Genomic DNA, 17,726 nt, shown 5'->3' on the forward strand with positions numbered 1-17,726 from the left:
GACTGCCGTTACAATTTCTTACACGGCTTTCTTCTCATATCAATGTTATATTATAATTTTTAAATATTCAATTATTTTATTTTACTTTTTATATTTCTTTTATTTTATTAATTAAATAGTAGCAACTCAAGATACCGTTAGTTTGGTGTCTTTAAGATAATATCTTAATACATTTTCACTTTTAGCTCATACATATTTGGTTTTTATTTGTCTACATTTGGCAACCCTAGTCAAATATATAACTACTTTAATGATTCCTTACACGATTTACGTTTGATGCCCTTATTGTTCTAGATTTCTTAACTACCACATACCCATAAGTAGCCTTAATGTTATTTTTTAAAGGTGTCAACCCTATTTAAAATATTTCCTTATTAAATTATTATTAAAATGTCAATTAATTTTTATTTCGTTTCGTAATAATTTCATTGTCTTACAATGTTAACTATTTTTTTCAAAAAGTGGCAACCCTGTTCAATAATATGTCTTGATAAAAATTTCTTACATGGCTTTCATAAATAATATGGGATTATAAGCTTTAACTACAGTTTTTATTAATTTTAATTCTGCAGATAGATGGCTACTCTAGGTAGCATTAGTTTGATATTTATGTATTGTACATACGACAATTTGCAACCATAATAAAAAATATACATGTACGTATATCTTAAAAAGTTCTTAAACGGCTTTCATTTGGAACCATTGTCAGACCATTATTTTTAACTACAGTATTTAATTAATTTTAATTTTTCCGATACACGGCTACTCTAGTTATCATTAAATTAAAATTTATATATATATATTGTAATACAGGGCACGCCATCTGTCGTTACGGCCTCGGAGCTGCGATTTGACGCCGTTGGATTATTATCTTTGGGGTGCCGTCAAAGACCAGTGTTATGCCAACAAACCAGCAACAATTGATGCACTGAAGACCAACATACGCGATGTCATAGCTGAAATACAGCCGCATACAATCGAAAATGTGTTGAAAAATTGGACCGATCCTATGGGATGGTGCATGGCTAGCCGAGGCAGTCATATGAATGAAGTTGTGTTCCATCATTAACCGGAAGGATTGTACTTCAAAATAAAAAAAAACGGTTTGGAAAAATATTGAGTAGTTTCTTTTTTATAGTATTTTTAATTACGTAAAGTTATATGGCAGAACCTATATTTTAATTGATTTTTCTGTTTAACTAATTTTATTCCATTTTAGTTTTTTAATAAGTGGCAACTCCATTCCAAAAATATATCTAGCTTAGAGTTTTCCTCCATGACCGTCATTTGGCACCAATACAGCACTCAATTTTTTAAAACTCATACGCCTACAAGTAAAGCTAACATAATTTTGTAGAAAGGTGGCAACCCGATTTAAAAATATTACTTTATTAAATTACTATCCAACACTATTGGTGAGGCTTTTATATTGCAATAAGTTAATTGATTTTTGAGTTTTACTGATTCTATTCCATTTTAATTTCTTAATAGGTGGCAGCTTTATTCGTAAATATGTCTAACTGATAGAGTTTTTGCATGACTGTCATTTGACAACAATACTCGACTCGATTCTTAGGTATAGCTAATATTATGTTTTTGGAAACGCGGCAACCCTACTTAAAAAATATGTCTTTTTCAAATTATTATTCAGTTCCATTAAATAAGTTTTCATGTTGTAATATTTGAATTGACTAACCGTTTTCATTAATCTACTGTTTTTAACAAGTGGCAACCCCATTAAAAATACGTCTACCGTAAAGATTTCTTGCACGGCTTTCATTTGAAACCCACATTGTATTAGAATTATTAACTTTCGTAGTTAATTAATTTTAAATTTGCAGATAGACGGCAACTCTAGACACAATTCGTGTGGTATATTTGTTAATTGATTCAAATGTTTAGCTCATCTCATATTTTTTTATTTTTTGATAGATACATTCAATATGATATCTATGTTAATTGAGTCACATATTTAGCTCATCTTATTCTTTTTTTTGTATTTTTTAAGAGATGGCAACCCTATTCAAAAAGGTTTCTGTCGTAAAGCTAGGTATTGCTCTTAGAAGACCACTATTTCTGTCCATTTCAAGCGGCATAACCTCCCGAGCTCCTCTACTTTACATACCAACTCTGCCTCTCTTCTCACTCAGATTCTTACTCAGTGGATGATGGGTAGGTAATAATGTACACTCAAAATCGATTTTTACTTTTTATTAAGGATCTGAAAAAGTATAGGGCCCGCCATCTATCGTTACGGATTTGAACTAGGTATTATTTGAAGAATGGTAACACTTGGCTGTCATCTGATTTGACAGAAAATTACGTACGGCAATGGGAAGAAGAAAACCACCGAATGAAGCGTATGTGCGTTACTTTGTGAAAAAAGTAAGAGAAACTGGGTTGCTTATTGACAAACCAACGCGTGACCGACCAAAAACCGTGCGTAAACCGGAAAATATTGCTGCTGTGGCCGAGAGTGTTCGTGAATCACCAGGAACATCAGTTCACCGTCGTTTCAACAATTGGGCATTTCGGAGACATCATTGAGACGAATTTTGCGTAAAGACCTTGGTATGACGCCGTACAAAGTCCATATGAATGAAGTTGTGTTCCATCATTAACCGGAAGGATTGTACTTCAAAATAAAAAAAAAAACAGTTTGGAAAAATATTGAGTAGTTTCTTTTTTATAGCATTTTTTATTCCGTAAAGTTATATGGCGGAACCTGTATATACGAATTTCACACCCTACTTCTTTAGCAACATGTTTCTAAACATTTCCACGACGCAACAAAACTGCACACTATCATATGGCCATTAAGGGATTTAAAAGACTTCTTTAAATTTGGCCGCCTGAAGCAACCTCAAAGGTATTAAATTGTAGAGAGCGATAAAAATCATTTGTGCCATATTATTTATTGCCAAAGAGGCAACGACATGCCACAAGTGCAGACAGTAGAAATTCATTTGTATGTATAGAGATTTTCAAGCTACTAAACGGATGGGTATAAAAATTTATGTATCAAATTTTGGGGGGAAAAAAAACATTCATGCCTACTATACCTTATCGCACGCTGCATTCCACAGCTTCTACATACACACATACATATTTATGCAGGAACATCACTCGTCTGCCACACCCATTTCGCCACAACTACCGCATTTCGCAATTTCGCACGCAAACAACTCCACCCGAATTTCAGTTAACCATAAATTATGAGCATTCCATTGCGATTTATAACCGAAGAAGAAGCACGAAAAAAAACATACGAAAAACGAGTCTAAAGCGGAATGAAATCGTTCAATAGATATTGCAGCAACTGGCCAATGCGGACATGCAAACACACAGATATTTGTGTATGTATGTACGGCTGAGGCTGCTGATCTGCCAGTTAGAAGTTCGACCGTCAGTTGGGCTGTCTGCGTAGCTTTTGCTGCAGACGCTGGCACACACACATATGTCTACATACATATATCACACATTTTTTATGCGTATCCCAATTGGCCAAACAGTAAAGAGCCCCCCAGTGAGGGTGTACGTGCACTGGAAGGGAAGCACAGAAATTGCGGATGTGCGGAGTAGTAGCATCAATTTTTAAATATGAGAAATTGCAACGCATCGTCTGATACTTCATATTTATGCTATCGCATAAATTCAGATTAGTTGCACTGGTAGGAAACACATGCTACAACAAATATAAAAGCAACAACAACAACACCAATGAAGTCACTGATAGCAACATTATAACAACAACACCAGATACAAAATTAAATGGCCTGGCCACTGTAGCCACTGTTGTGAAGCGACCAGTCAATGACCATGAGGACATGTGCCAGCCGATCTACATGCAAGTTCGTGTGCTTAAGCATGTGCGAGCGTACGCAAATATGTTGCTTTAAAGTGTCCTCGCACTCACCCTCGCCAACTCTCACTCTTCACAGACTAAATGGATGGCCACAAATTGCTGCAAAGTGCAAAAATCACAGATTGATGGCATTCAAAATTGAAATTTATTTCACTGTCTGATATGTCGCCGTAAAGTGAAGATTATGTGTAAGAGGCGGAGAGATACTCGCTTACAAGTATACATTTACACATACACATATATGCCTGCAAATGAATGTGTGGCAAATAGGAAAGCTTTGCTGCTGACCATTTGGCCAGCTTACACCGTTGGGCAGCTCTTAAATCAGTACGAACACTAGTCGCCACTGCGTGGCTCAACTAATGGCCAATAATGATGATGACTCTGTGTAGATACCATATCTATGTATGTGTATGTGTAGGTGTAGGTGTGTGAGTGTCGAATGTAGCAACATTTGACTAAAGAGACAAACGCTTTTGGCTGTCCACTTTGTGATTGTCAAAACTGACAAAAAATTGCATTGCAAAGACTTGGACATTTTTTTGCTTAAAATTGTATAGGATGCTAATGGCCTTGGCAGGTTTAAATGATATTATCAATGTGTGACATGAACTGCTCAATAGAGGATGATGAACGAGGTCTGGAAACGAGAATGGCTACACTAAATCTCTTTTTCATAATCTAAGCCACTAATTGCTCGGAACAGCCCGAATTAGTTGTGTTGAAGCAAGTCACACTTGGATAGTTCAGTTGGCAAGAATTCGCAAGCAATTCTCAATCGGCTTATGTGACTTGATAGGTAAGTATCTGGATTTCCTGACCAGAACGAGCTCTAAGAAGCCTTTGAATTCCCAAACAATGTTTGGCAAAATCTGCTTCAGCAGGAAGTTTCTATGATCAAAAGGTTTTAAAAAAGTGGAGTACCACAACTTGGAAGAACTTTGTTCTTACGCGTTTTTCCTTTGGAATTTGTCCCAAAGAGTTCGAAGCATTATTTTAATATATAAATACGTATCATTTTTCCAAGTACCGTCCATCGTTTGCAACTACATTTCCCCATCTTTCAGCTAGCGCACGACTTGCGTACCATTAGAACTCCTCGTCTTCCGAGGATCGTTTTTGTTTCACCATTTCATATAAGTGAAAATGATATTAGGCCAGATGTTGTGTTATAGAGCGAATCAAATGATAGTCAGATGATGCAACGCCTTGAGAGTGGTTCAAGTTGGTTACGACCTCCCATTTCAATACTTCAAAGTATGTCTTTACGCCTTTTGCAGCATGAGACTGATGAGGGCAGTAGAGTAGGCTGGGTGAGGTAAGAACTCCCGCTTCTGGGATTCACAGTATGTTTTCACACATTGTGCAACATGAGGTTGCGGGGGGTAGTAGGGTAGGCTGGGTGAGGTAATAACTCACACTTCTGGGATTCAAAGCATGTTTTCACACCCAAGCTGGAGAAAAACTTTGTTGCCCTCTCTTGATACTGCGGCTGTTTTTTCTTCAGTACTCGCCGCAAATACATACCACACCGAACTCGTCCCGCCAAATACAGCGTGTGACTTTGGCCGTCGTATGCAAGACATATGTTTTTGTATGCGTGTGATTTGCGACTATCAGGAGTGATTTAGCTACACTATCAGAAGATCCGATAGTACCAGAAAACATAGTTGGCATCATGAAGACTTCGAAGCATGCTTCAAAGTGAGATAAGATTTCGTCAGCAATCAGCGATATGCAACATGCATAAAATTGTGCAGTCATCTATCAGGTCAGCGGCAGCTAAACAGACGATACTTAACAAGGAAGCGGACTCTTAAGTCGACGTGAGACAATTATGGTGGACAGGGGTTGTTTCCTTTGAAAATAAACAAATCTGTGGGAGAATTAAAGTATGTGCAACTTTTGACAGACTGCATGTGAAGATTAACTGACGTAGAGCCTAGTGCTCAACCACCTCCTGAAGATGTAATTAATCGTAGTACCGGGAGGGTATCGGTAAATTGGCGGTAGGAGGTTTCATTCGGGTTAAAGTTAAAAGCTTTCGACACTGACAAGATAAAAGCTTTCCTTGCTTCCTCTTCGTAAAAAAATGGCATTGCGCAGCGACATGGAAGCATTTTCTGGCTCTTCTCATGATTTTCTGCTTTTAAGGTTATCACTGTAGACTCACTGTTCGTTGCCAGTTAGGATGGGATGTAAGCACTCTTACGTTTTTGCCTTTGAAGCAACTGTTCAAAAATGAATAGTATCTCGTCCTCAACTCGTACAGTAGCCCAGGTGCATGCTGCTAAATAACTTCCATGGCTCTCAGACATTTCATTGCTTTCCACAGTGAACCCTTACAGCAAATGGTGTGCACGTTCGAGGCTTTTATCAAAATACCTATTTTAGTCACAGTGACTACTCGTATATTGCCAAGCAGTCTACAAAACGCTCACTGACTAAATTAAGGACCTCCTTATATTCAAATCTATATTATCTTAGTGCGAAGGACTTGATGTGGTAGCTCCACACTTCCTACGATAGGCGTATTTGAAAGTCTATAAAGTAAAAGCCCTGACAAGATGTCGTAACATTACGAGGCTTAACAAAGGCATCTAAATAATAATATAGAAGATCAGATCACTTCCATGAACTGATAAATTAAACTGTGCAAAGTGATTGTCTGAAAGCAGAGTCATTCCAGTTTACGATGAATGTAAAACAACAAGTCCTACGAAGTATTTTCTAGCAATCGCGGGTAAATTTTTTTGTATTAACTAAACTCACCGGTCTCGGTAGTCTAGCGTAAGTGCACTAGCCTGCCATTCCAGAGGTTGTGCCTTCGAATCCCACGATAAGCACGGTCCTCGCACTTTTCCAAACTTACCTACTTTCCTAGTTTCTATAAAAAAAAAAATAATAATAATAATCTCCACCCCAACAACCTTATCTTTTCCATCCTTACACCCGCACAAAAAGACAGCGCTTTACTTGCATTGTGGCTACTAAAACAAGCAAAAAACAAAGAAAACAGTGCAACAGTGGCGCCCGCAAGAGAAAGCGGGAAATCACGGTAATAGCGCAGACACACCAAATTTAGCGAAGTCCTCAACCATCCGTGCGATCCCTCTGCCAGAAAAAAGTGGAACATAGATGACGCTCCAAGAAGCAAGAAGGCGCTGTTCCTAATCAACGACAGGTGGGCATTCCCACTACTTAGGACTCGTAGACTAATCACCTATCCTGTCAGAAATAAAAAATATATTAAATAAACCAACGCAAGACTGAGTTTTGTCAAGACCCTATGCTCCCGAGTGCAGTGAAGAAGAAAACAAAAATTGAAATTATTAATCTAAATATTTTTCGAAAAAGGGTAAAAAAATAGTTAAACGCATAGTAAAATTTGGCATGGAAGATTTCTGTGAAACATTTTATCCCATTAACTGTCTCAGAAAAGGCTCGTTGTGGGCCTCTTTTGATAGCTCTGAAAAAATGTTAATTTAAGAATGGTTAAATTATTTTCAAAAATTATTTGTATGGTATAATTTCACAAGGAATACCTTTTCTAAACATTTAAACCCATCAACTCCTTCACAAAATGTTTGACGTAACCTTTTTTTTTGTTACATCTAAAAAAACTTTTTAAAGAGGCCACTAGAAGTTAAAATATTTTCGAAAATTAAATATTGTATGTTGTAGAATTTCACGAATAATATAATGTTTTTTCTAAACATTTTCATCCATTAATTTCCTCACAAAAAGCTGTTTTGATCCCAATTTTGACAAACTAGGAAAACTTTTTAATTAAGAGGTCACTAGAGGGTTAATATACTTTCGCAAATTATATGTACAGTAGAAATGTAAGAGGAATATTTTTATAAAATAGTTTAGCCCATTAACAAAAAGCTTGGTTTTATCCCTTTTTCGAAGGAAGAATATTTTTGTAGAACATTTTAACCCACTAACTTCTTCACAAAATAGCTTGTTTGTGCTCTTTTCTTGTAAAGTCTAAAGAAAATTTATTTGAAGGGTCTACTAGAAGGTTAAAATATTTTTCAAAATTATATGTGTGGTAGAATTTTAAGAAGAATATTTTTATTAAATTTCTTAGCCCCCTAACTTCTTCACAGAAAGATTGATTGGATCCTTTTTTGACAAATCAGGAAAATATGTTAGTTAAGCGGTCGCTAGAGGGTAAAAAATTTAAAAAATGACATGTGTCTCGCAGAATTTCCGAACGAATATTTTTGTAGAAAATTTTAGCCCATTAACTTCTTCAGAAAAAGCTTGTTTTGATCTCTTTTTGGACAAGTCAGGAAAAATATTTGTTTAAGACGTCGCTAGAGCGTTAAAATAATTTCAAAAATTGCATGTGTTTAGTAGAATTTCAGAAGGAATATTTTTGTAAAGCATTTAAAACCATTATTTGCTTCATCAAAGGTCGTTTTTAACATTTTTTGATAAGTAAACAAAAAATTGTTTAAGAGGTCACTAAGGGGTTAACTTATTCTAGAAAATGATTGCCCAAAAAGTATCACTTATAGTTTTTTCAGACAAAATTTATATCCGAAGACATAAAAGCCTGTAGAAAGTAAAATAACGCATAATTCTCCTAAAAATATGCAACATTTATGTAGGCTTTCCTTCACTAGCGTTTACGTTGCAAATGCGCACAGCTGCAGCTGTACCTCCATATAATAGATCAATTTTTCACGGAGCGAATAGATGATCATCTCTAAAAAAACAAAACCGCAAAACATTTGTAGTCAGATTAACACAGCGCACACAGGTCAACGCAGCAAATGAATGTAGCCGGTGATATACAAACTGAGGTGAGTCTCACTAAGAGCTCCTCTTTCACTCATACCAAATCTCTCACATACACTCAAACCATATCTCTCTGATACAGCATAGTTTTAGGCGCTTAATAGTCTTCATAGCAGTTTCTGTATTTTGAAATTCCACTCGAAATAGCGAATGGAATTTGTATAAATGAAACAACAACAGAAGGGTAGCGCTTTGCGAAATAGCCAGTTTTATTATAAGCTTTCATTTTAATTAAAAACGACTAGTGGATTTGTTACTCTCTTCCACTTTTCTATTTCGTATTTTCTTTTTTGTTCTTAACACACACAAAAACTACCAACAAATACAACAATTCATTGTGACTACTGCAGATGCACAAGTACTCGAATGGTAAATTAGTTGAGCAACGCTATCATATTTTCCATTTAAATGAATCGCGCACATACACACGCAGTTTATGGAAAGTGGTTAAAATGTTCAAAAGCAACAACAATATGGTACGTATTTGTGGATGAACTAAAAAAAGAAGGCAAAGCGGGCAAAAAATACTGCACGTGCGAACCAAAATTGGTAGGATTTACGGATTGGCAGTCATGTCATTGCTTGGCTGGCAAAGGGCAGGCAGACCATCAGTTCAGCTGCTGGCTGACTACGACTACCATAAATACTTTCAACTCAACAAATTCCAAAATGAAAAGCTTCAGCGCATCCTGACCACGCTCTACCATAACTGATAGCTGACAGCTGCTTGTTGTTTGGTTTTATATCGCGAAATATGGAAAATTCGACTGGGTGATGGCGTACACGTTGAGCCAATGGAAAAACATTAAGTCAAGCGGATTAGGAAAGTAATAGCTTAGCAAAACGCGCAGCAGCAACTTCGAACAGCTGCAGCTACTGCCGGGAGTAGTAATAGTTTTTCAGATTATTTTATTTTTTATTACAAAAAAAAAACCTTTGATAAGATTTATTTACTACTGAAAATGGAGATGAATGTATGTTTGTATGTTTTGGAAATGTGAGGCTTTGAGTGCTAGTTATTTTAAGCGACTTCAGGGAGAGAGTTTACCGATCGGTGTATTAAATTTTCAACTTTTTTCTCTATTGCATGATTGAAGTTCTATAACACTTGCTTAGAGGGGTAACGCTTAATAATACCATATTCCTCGCCTGTAAATATGCAGTAATTTATCTGTTAGAGTCTATTATTTCTGCAGAACTAATATTTCTTACAGACTTAGTAATGAAAAATATAAAATAAACAAAATATCTCGTAATAATGTTACCAAATTTTCCTCTTTCTCTTCTCAAAATGTTGCACTTTGAAAGGGAAAAAGTTGAAATTTTCTTTCGCTTTACAATAAAGTGAATTGAAGTGTTGTCCAGCTGATTTTAATTCTCCTGTCTATAAAACTTTCTTAAAATAGTTGTGCGAAAATTAAAATTTTTACAAAAAACAAAAAAAACAAAACATGGAAGTAAATCATGCAATAAATAATTTGTGGGATGAATTTTTGTTGTACTTTTCTCATTTGATATATGCGCTATTCCTTATCTAGTGGCCCAAGTCTTTCGGACGAGATATTACATTTTGCCAAAAATTGGTTTAATTCTAGGCTGAAGTAAGGAATAAGAAGTAAACTTGAGAAATTTAATAATTTTGAGATTTATTGAATGTGAAAATTTTGATACGGAGTTTTTCAAGAAGAGATTTGTTCGGTTATTTTTTACACTTGAATAAAAAATTTAATTAAAGATGTGAAAAAGACAATGTAAAAAAATAATTTTTTTTATTCATAATTTTCGGCAAAAACCAAAATTTAAGAAAATTTGAGAAAAACGCACCCACTCAGATTTTTTTCTTACTTTTTTCTCAGAAATAGCTGAGGCTATAGTCGCTGTATGCATTTGAACATAATCCGAAAAGTTAATAATACTCAGAAGTCCCATAATACTTTTAGGGACTTCTGGGAATAGTCTTAGCTATTAATGAAAAAAGCAAGAAAACAAATGAGAATAAGCCGTTTTTTGAAAACTTTTGAAAAAAACAACATTTTTCCAAGACAAAGTGAAGAAACTTTGAGATAGAAGTTTTTCACAAATGCCAAAAAACAATTTTTCCGAGAATGTTTTAAGAAAAAATAAATAAAATTTTTTTATAAAAATCAGTAAGAAAAAATTTGTGGGGGTGTTTTTCACAATTGGCAAAATATTAGTTTTTTCGAAAATTAAAAAAAAAAAACTAAAATTTTTTACAAAAAACAGTAAGAAAAAATTTGTGGGGGATCTTTTTCACAAATGAAAAAAGAACAATTTTTTACAAAACTCAGTAAAAAAATTAGGGGGCGATGTTTTTCACAAATGGCAAGAAAAGGCAAGAAAAAAAAATTTAAATTGCTTACAGAAAACCGTAAGGAAAAATTTGAGAGAGTAGTTTTTAGATATGGCAACAAACAGTATTTTTTCGAAAAATTTTTTGAAAAATAAAATTAAAAAAAAAGTTAAAAAAACATTTAGAGGGTTGTTTTTCACAAGTGTCAAAAAACAATTTTTTTTTTCGAAAAATTTTGAAGAGCAAACAAAATTTTTTCCAAAAAAAAACAAGAAAAAATTTGGAAGTGATGCCGAAATGCCAAAATGCCAAAAAATAGGCCTTTTTTCGAAAATTAAAAAAAAAAATTAAAGTGTTTACAAACAACAGTAAGAAAAAATTTGGGAAGCAGCTTTTTCACAAATGGGGAAGTTTTCCACTATGACAATAAACAATTTTTTTTCGAAAACTTTTGAAGAAAATTAAATTTGAAGAAAATAAAATTTTTTTAAATCAGTAAGAAAAAATTGGTGGGGGGGTATTTTTCACAATTAGCAGAAAACAAGTTTTTTCGAAAATTAAAAAAAAACTAAAAAAACAACTGAAAAAAATGTGTGGCCTATGTTTTTCCCAAATGAAAAAAAAACAGTATTTTTTTCTGAAAAAGAAAAAAAAAATATTTTAACAAAAATCTATTAAAAAAATTAGGGAGCGTTGTTCTTCAGAAATGGCAAGAATGGTTTTTTGGAAAATTAAAAAAAAATTAAAATTGTTTACAAAAAACAGTAAAAAAAAATTTGAGAGCGAAGATTTTTACAACTGACAAAAACGGTTGTTTTTCGTAAAATTTTGAAGGAAGCAATAAAATTAAAAAAAAGTAAAAAAGCAATATTCAGGGGGATGTTTTTCACAACTGACATAAAACTTTTTTTTCGAAAAATTTTGAACAGCAAACAAAATTGCTTACAAAAAAAAAATAAGAAAAAATTTGGGAGTGATTGTTTTCACAAATATATTGTACAAAAACAATTACAAAAAAAAAAAAAAAAAAAAAAAAAAAAAAAAAAAAAACATTTTTACGAAAAACAGTAGGAAAAAATTTTAGCACTTTTATTCCAAATATTTTGAAGAAAAAAAAATATTTTTTACAAAAAAAGTAAGAAAACACGGAAGGGAATGTTTTCCATAAACGACAAAAAAGGGGTTTTCCGAAAAATTTTGCAGAAAAAAACAAAATTAATCAGAAAGAAAAGTAAGAAAAAATTCAAGGCACATATTTTTCACGGTTGACAAAATTTGAAAAAACAAACATTTTTTAGAAAAAAAGTAAGAAAACATTTTAGGAGAATGTTTCTCAAAGTTTTTACAAAAACACGGAAATAAAATACGGAATCGTATATTATATACATATGTACATCGCTGGTACTCACATTCGATATTACGACGTCCATGCAAGACGTACATAGTCGATGGTGCTGATAGTTCTATTCTACTTGCATTATTGTTGTTGTTGCTAGGGTTTGCATCGGTGGCTGTGTTGCGGCTACTGGTTGGCACATTACAAGCTGCATCCGCTGCGCCATACCTGGATGGACCACTCGATTTGAAGTCGCTAAAATTGTAGAAAAAACGAAAATTAGTAAGACATTAACAGATGATAAAATATAGTTAAACATTTTTTGATATACATGAAAATCAATATTAAAAATATAATACTATTCATAGTGGGATTTTACACAGTAAAAGTTCATATACGGGAGGAAGTAAAGAGAGAAGGAGTATAAAAGAGATGAGTACAAAAGCCTCTGTACCCTCAAGGTGATTGATGATTTTTTTTGTTTTTAATTTTGTCATCTCACCTTTGCATGTCAAATTGTTTTCAAAATTTTTCTCATATTTGCTGTTGCAATAAACTTTGAGCGGGGGTAGCGACTTCTCAAGGCTCTTAGGAGCATTTTCGGTGCCCCGGAAGCAATCATTTCTACATATCCACAGAGATAAGAATAAGCCTCGTCGCTCATAATGATTATCAATGAAAAGTTATCTTCCTCGTAGTGGAGATTCAGAATGCCTTGAGCGCAGGTTTCATGCATTTAACCCTCAACAGCCAACAATAGATGCGTTACCAACCAGGGCATCTTTAAGTTTTTTACCAAAATTCTCTGCTAATACCAACATTTTTTGGCCAAATTAATGGGACAACATCTCGTCGATACGCCGAGTTCCTCTACGAAATCTTCAGCCACGGCTGCGATATTGTCAGCAAAACGGTTGCTCCGGGACCTAAGTATGATAGCTGATAGCCTTGTAGGTTTGGTCATCCGAAGTATAATTGTGAGAGTAACGTCGACTGCCATCGGGAACTCGGCAGCAAAATTCTGATTGCGTATTCACATTTCCGTTCAATCCGTTTTTGTTCAAATGGAAACAAAGTAAATAATATGGGCATTGATTGTTTTTTTTTTCGGTTAACGGTCTGCTGTTGTTCACACCTCTGCATTCGGTACAACGTGTCCGAGATCGACCAGGCCTGGCAGCATCTCATGTTGCTTCATATTCTCCAAGGCGAACGATTGAATGATGTAGTGTTTGCTCAGTTGGTGTTCGAATCAGCATCGATATTCAAAACTATTACGCGTTGCTGAGAAACTCAACACAAATTTGAAGCAAATTTTCACCCTGCGTCGGCCATCTTGAGCTACCTAATAAATCTGTGAAGTCCTGTTGGAAAAGCTACTTTCTTTCAGAAGAAATTCTAAAGAAAAAAGAGGTTGTCTGTAAAGTCGGTTTACTGACGATAGTTTAACGTGACAACGTCATAAGAAAATATTGATGGAATGGTTGCAATTTTCAAAACAAAATTTTAATTTTATTTGTTTGATAGATATTTTGTATGGATATAGAGGAGGAGGTAAATGGAATTGCAATGGAATAGGTCAAGTTACATTTACACAAACGTGAAAAATGACGAAACATTTATCAAATTCATGAAAGATATCTTCAATTTCGATTGTACATCAGACGTTAATAAGTCAACAACACTTAGAGGCATCATCATCGATTTGACTTTCTCAAGACACATTACACTCGAAACACTCCCTTTCATTTCCTACATTTCCTATCATCGTCCAATTCTCAACAGAGAAATGGTTCATTACCATGCACACAGGAAGAAGGCATATGCAAATACAAGTATGTGAATTTATATATGTACATTTGCGCATATAATATACATACATATATACGCTCACTTAAATAGGAGAGAGCAAGATGTCGAACGTTGCCTTTCGTTTGCTTTGTTTGCTTTGTCGTTCGTTCCGCGCTTTCGCTTGCAGTTCATTCAAGGTAACGACAATAAGCAAGGTAACGACAAATGAGCAAGGTTGCGATAAATAAGCAAGGTAACGACAAATGAGCAAGGTAACACTAATGAGCAAGGTAACGACACATTTTTTCGTGCGTGCAGCCTGTTAAATCGAATTATAAGACGTTATCACGTCAAAAATATTCAAAAGCATAGTGATGAAAACTTTTGCTAAAATGTTGCCAGGCAGTACTGTTTTTGATGTGCCACAAGAGGACGTTAAATTTGTTCATGTCTCAAAAGACATAATGAAAATAAAATAAGGAGAAAAAGTTTACTTGCATCACTTTTCGACAACGAAAAACGAGTTCGGTCCATATAGGAAGAGGAAGAAGTAGTCTAGCGGTACTCCTTCGATACCTATCGAAATTTTGCACTGCTGGAATGAGCGTGAGACGAAGCATATTTCAGTAGATGCCTCTACGCAAAAAGAGTAAAATACAAAAAAACTTACTACTTAGAGCAAAGGTCACCGGTTAGCAATGTAATGAAAAAAAAGGTGAAAAAACCCTCAACTTCTTTTGCTGTGCACAATTTTTTCTAAGCCATAAACTTTATATTATTTTGTAATACACTAATTTGATATAAAATCTATAACCCATAGAAATTTTACAAAAATATCTGTACAAATCTATAGTCCGCCAGTTCTTTGCTGCGGATCGGAGTCTTGGACAATAAGTGATAAAGACAAAAACAAACTGCAAGTATTCGAAAGAAAAATTTTTAGGCAAATCTTCGGTGCAGTCAAAGATAATGGCGAGTGTTGTATATGGTGGAACCATGAACTGGGCCAACTTATAAGAGGGGAAAATGTTGTGCGGTTCATCAAAGCTCAAAGACTAAGATGACTAAGCGATACCATGAGAATGGACCCCACGAGAGCTCCACGAAAAGTAATTAACGCTAAAACATTTGCAACGAAAGCAAGAGGCAGACCAAGATCAAGATGGATTGACGAACTAGAAGACGACATGAAGAAACTCAGGGTCACCAATTGAAGGGAAACAACCAGCGATCAGATTATACAGAAGCATTTTGTATAGCAGGCCAAACCTCACACAGAGCTGTAGCGCCAAATAATGATGACGATGAAGTCGCACGAATATCATTTATTTTACTTACTTTATTTGCAATCTGTCATGTTAACATTCAGCAAATGTGATAAATGTTTACAAGTAGCAGAATATAAAAATAAATATAAAACATATTTCATTGCAGCATTACTTCAATTCAATTTTTGGTTTTCTTAACAATTATGGCAAATATATCGGGTGTGCATATGTACATACATATGTATTAGCATAAATACTTAATTTCTAAGGCAAATCAAGGACGTGAAACCTTTTAAGTCGTTTTGTTTCCTACCTATCATCTAATAAGCATATTGCAAAAGTATTGCTGCGATCGCTTAGTTTGAAGTTCAAATATCTATTGGATAGCCTCCTCACTTCTTCCTTGACATAGGGAATTTCAAGGTCATTATGTATACTTTCGTTTGTAATAAACCATGGCGCATTTAGTATCATTCTAAGTGTCTTTGTTTGGTATCTTGTAGAATTTCGATATTGGAATTGGCAGCCGTGCCCTACAGCTGTATACCGTATGTCCAGACTGGTTTTAAAATCGCTTTGTATAATCGGATTTTGTTCTCAAGACTTAGTTCAGACTTTGCTCCAAGGGGCCAGTACATTTTGTTTGTCTTTATTTTAAGTTGTTGGCGCTTTGCTTTAATGTGGTCCTTCCACGTAAGTCTTCGATCTAGGTGCATTCCAAGATATCTTACTGAGTTCTTCTGGGGAATAGGTGTGGCATTTATGTATACTTGAGGACAGTTTTCTCTTCTGGTAGTGAAAGTCACATGAATACATTTGTCGGTATTCGCTTTAACATTCCATTTTTTCATCCATGTTTCTATTTTCGTCAGCTCGGGCTGAATATGTAATGTAGCACTTGTTGGAGCTTCGCCCAGTGATAATAAAGCTGTGTCATTAGCAAAAGTTGCAATCATAACCTCATCAGTCGTTGGAAAGTCAGAAGTGAATATCGTTTAAAAGACAGGTCCCAGCACACTACCTTGAGGCACTCAGGCCTCAATTGAATGTATTTCGGAACGCTCATTCCTGTGTTTTACATAAAAGCAGCGATCGCTAAAATACGATTTTAGCATTAGATAGAATGGCAAAGGAAAATGTTTTTTTTAATTGGTAAAGCAGTCCTGGGTGCCACAGCCGATCGAAAGCTTGCTGTATGTCCAAAAATACTCCCGCCCAATATTTTTTGCTTTCTAGTGCATCAGTGATTATACTAACAACTCGGTGGCATTGTTTTATTGTTCCATGTTTATTTCTGAACCCAAACTGGTGTTCAGGTATAATATTGTCTCTTTCAATAACCAGCAGCATTCTTCTCAGAAATATTCTTTCAAATATGTGTATGATTTAATGTCGTTTTCTGGCTTGTTCGGCTTGGGTATCATTATAATTTCCGCACATTTCCATTGGGTTGGAAAATGATTAAGCCGGAGAATTTGTTTGAATAACATTGTCAAGTATTGAATGCATTTTTCAGAAAGCGATTTAATCGTTTTTGCGTCAATTCCATCATATCCAGGTGTTTTTGAGTTGTTCAGTTTTATTATCCCTTCTTCAACTTCTAAATGAGATATACGTTTTATTGGTAGGTCTATTTGGCAGGCGATATCTAAGAAACCCATAACTTCTTCATTGTCCAAGTAGCTGTTTAGCGAGAGCGGTTGGAAGGTCTCTTTCAGGTATTCACTAAATGCTTGAGCTTTTCCTATATCTGTTTTACACCATGAGCCATCAGCGTTTCTAATAGGGACATTTCTTTTTGTTGGCCTTTTTAAATATTTCGTTGTTTTCCATAAGCAGTGTTCGTTGTTTTTATTAACATTGAGATTTTTGAGAAATTCCAAAACTGTCTTATTTTTATAATCGCTTAAAGCTTGTTTTAGTTCTTTGCTGGCTTGATTAAGTTTCTTTTTATCATTTGGTAGTCGTCTTGTCTGCCAAATTTTACGTAATTTGCGCTTTTGTCTAATCATGTCTCTTATTTGAGATGGAGGAAAAAAAGTTTTGTGCTGGGCATGAGACTGATTAAAAGGAGTAGCCTGAAACGCAGCTTCATAAATAAGCTGAGTGAAGGACTCTATTACAGTATCTAGATCGAATCCATTTTTAATGGGCATATCGGAATGGATACGAGCATCCATATACTGATGAAAATAGCCAATGTTAGTTTTCAAAGTTACTAATCTTTGCATCTTTGTGGTCTCAGGTAGCGTATTTACAGTGACAAGAATTGGCGAATGATCCGAGCTTAGATCAAAACTTTCTGCAACGGATAGCATATGTCTCGAAATTCCTTTGTACACA

At 34.9% G+C, this 17,726-nt stretch overlaps 1 protein-coding gene across 1 annotated transcript in view; it reads right to left on the bottom strand.

Moving 5' to 3' along the window:
* The window catches only part of LOC128865351 (proton-coupled zinc antiporter SLC30A2), a 252,202-nt gene that overhangs the window by 204,346 nt on the left and 30,130 nt on the right, over positions 1-17,726 (bottom strand). The window contains exon 2 of the mRNA XM_054105593.1: positions 12,398-12,579. Coding sequence (XP_053961568.1) covers positions 12,398-12,579 — 182 coding nt within the window. The remainder of the gene's footprint in view (positions 1-12,397; positions 12,580-17,726) is intronic.

Source organism: Anastrepha ludens, chromosome 5 (assembly GCF_028408465.1).
Source record: "Anastrepha ludens isolate Willacy chromosome 5, idAnaLude1.1, whole genome shotgun sequence".
Classification (NCBI taxonomy): domain Eukaryota; kingdom Metazoa; phylum Arthropoda; class Insecta; order Diptera; family Tephritidae; genus Anastrepha; species Anastrepha ludens.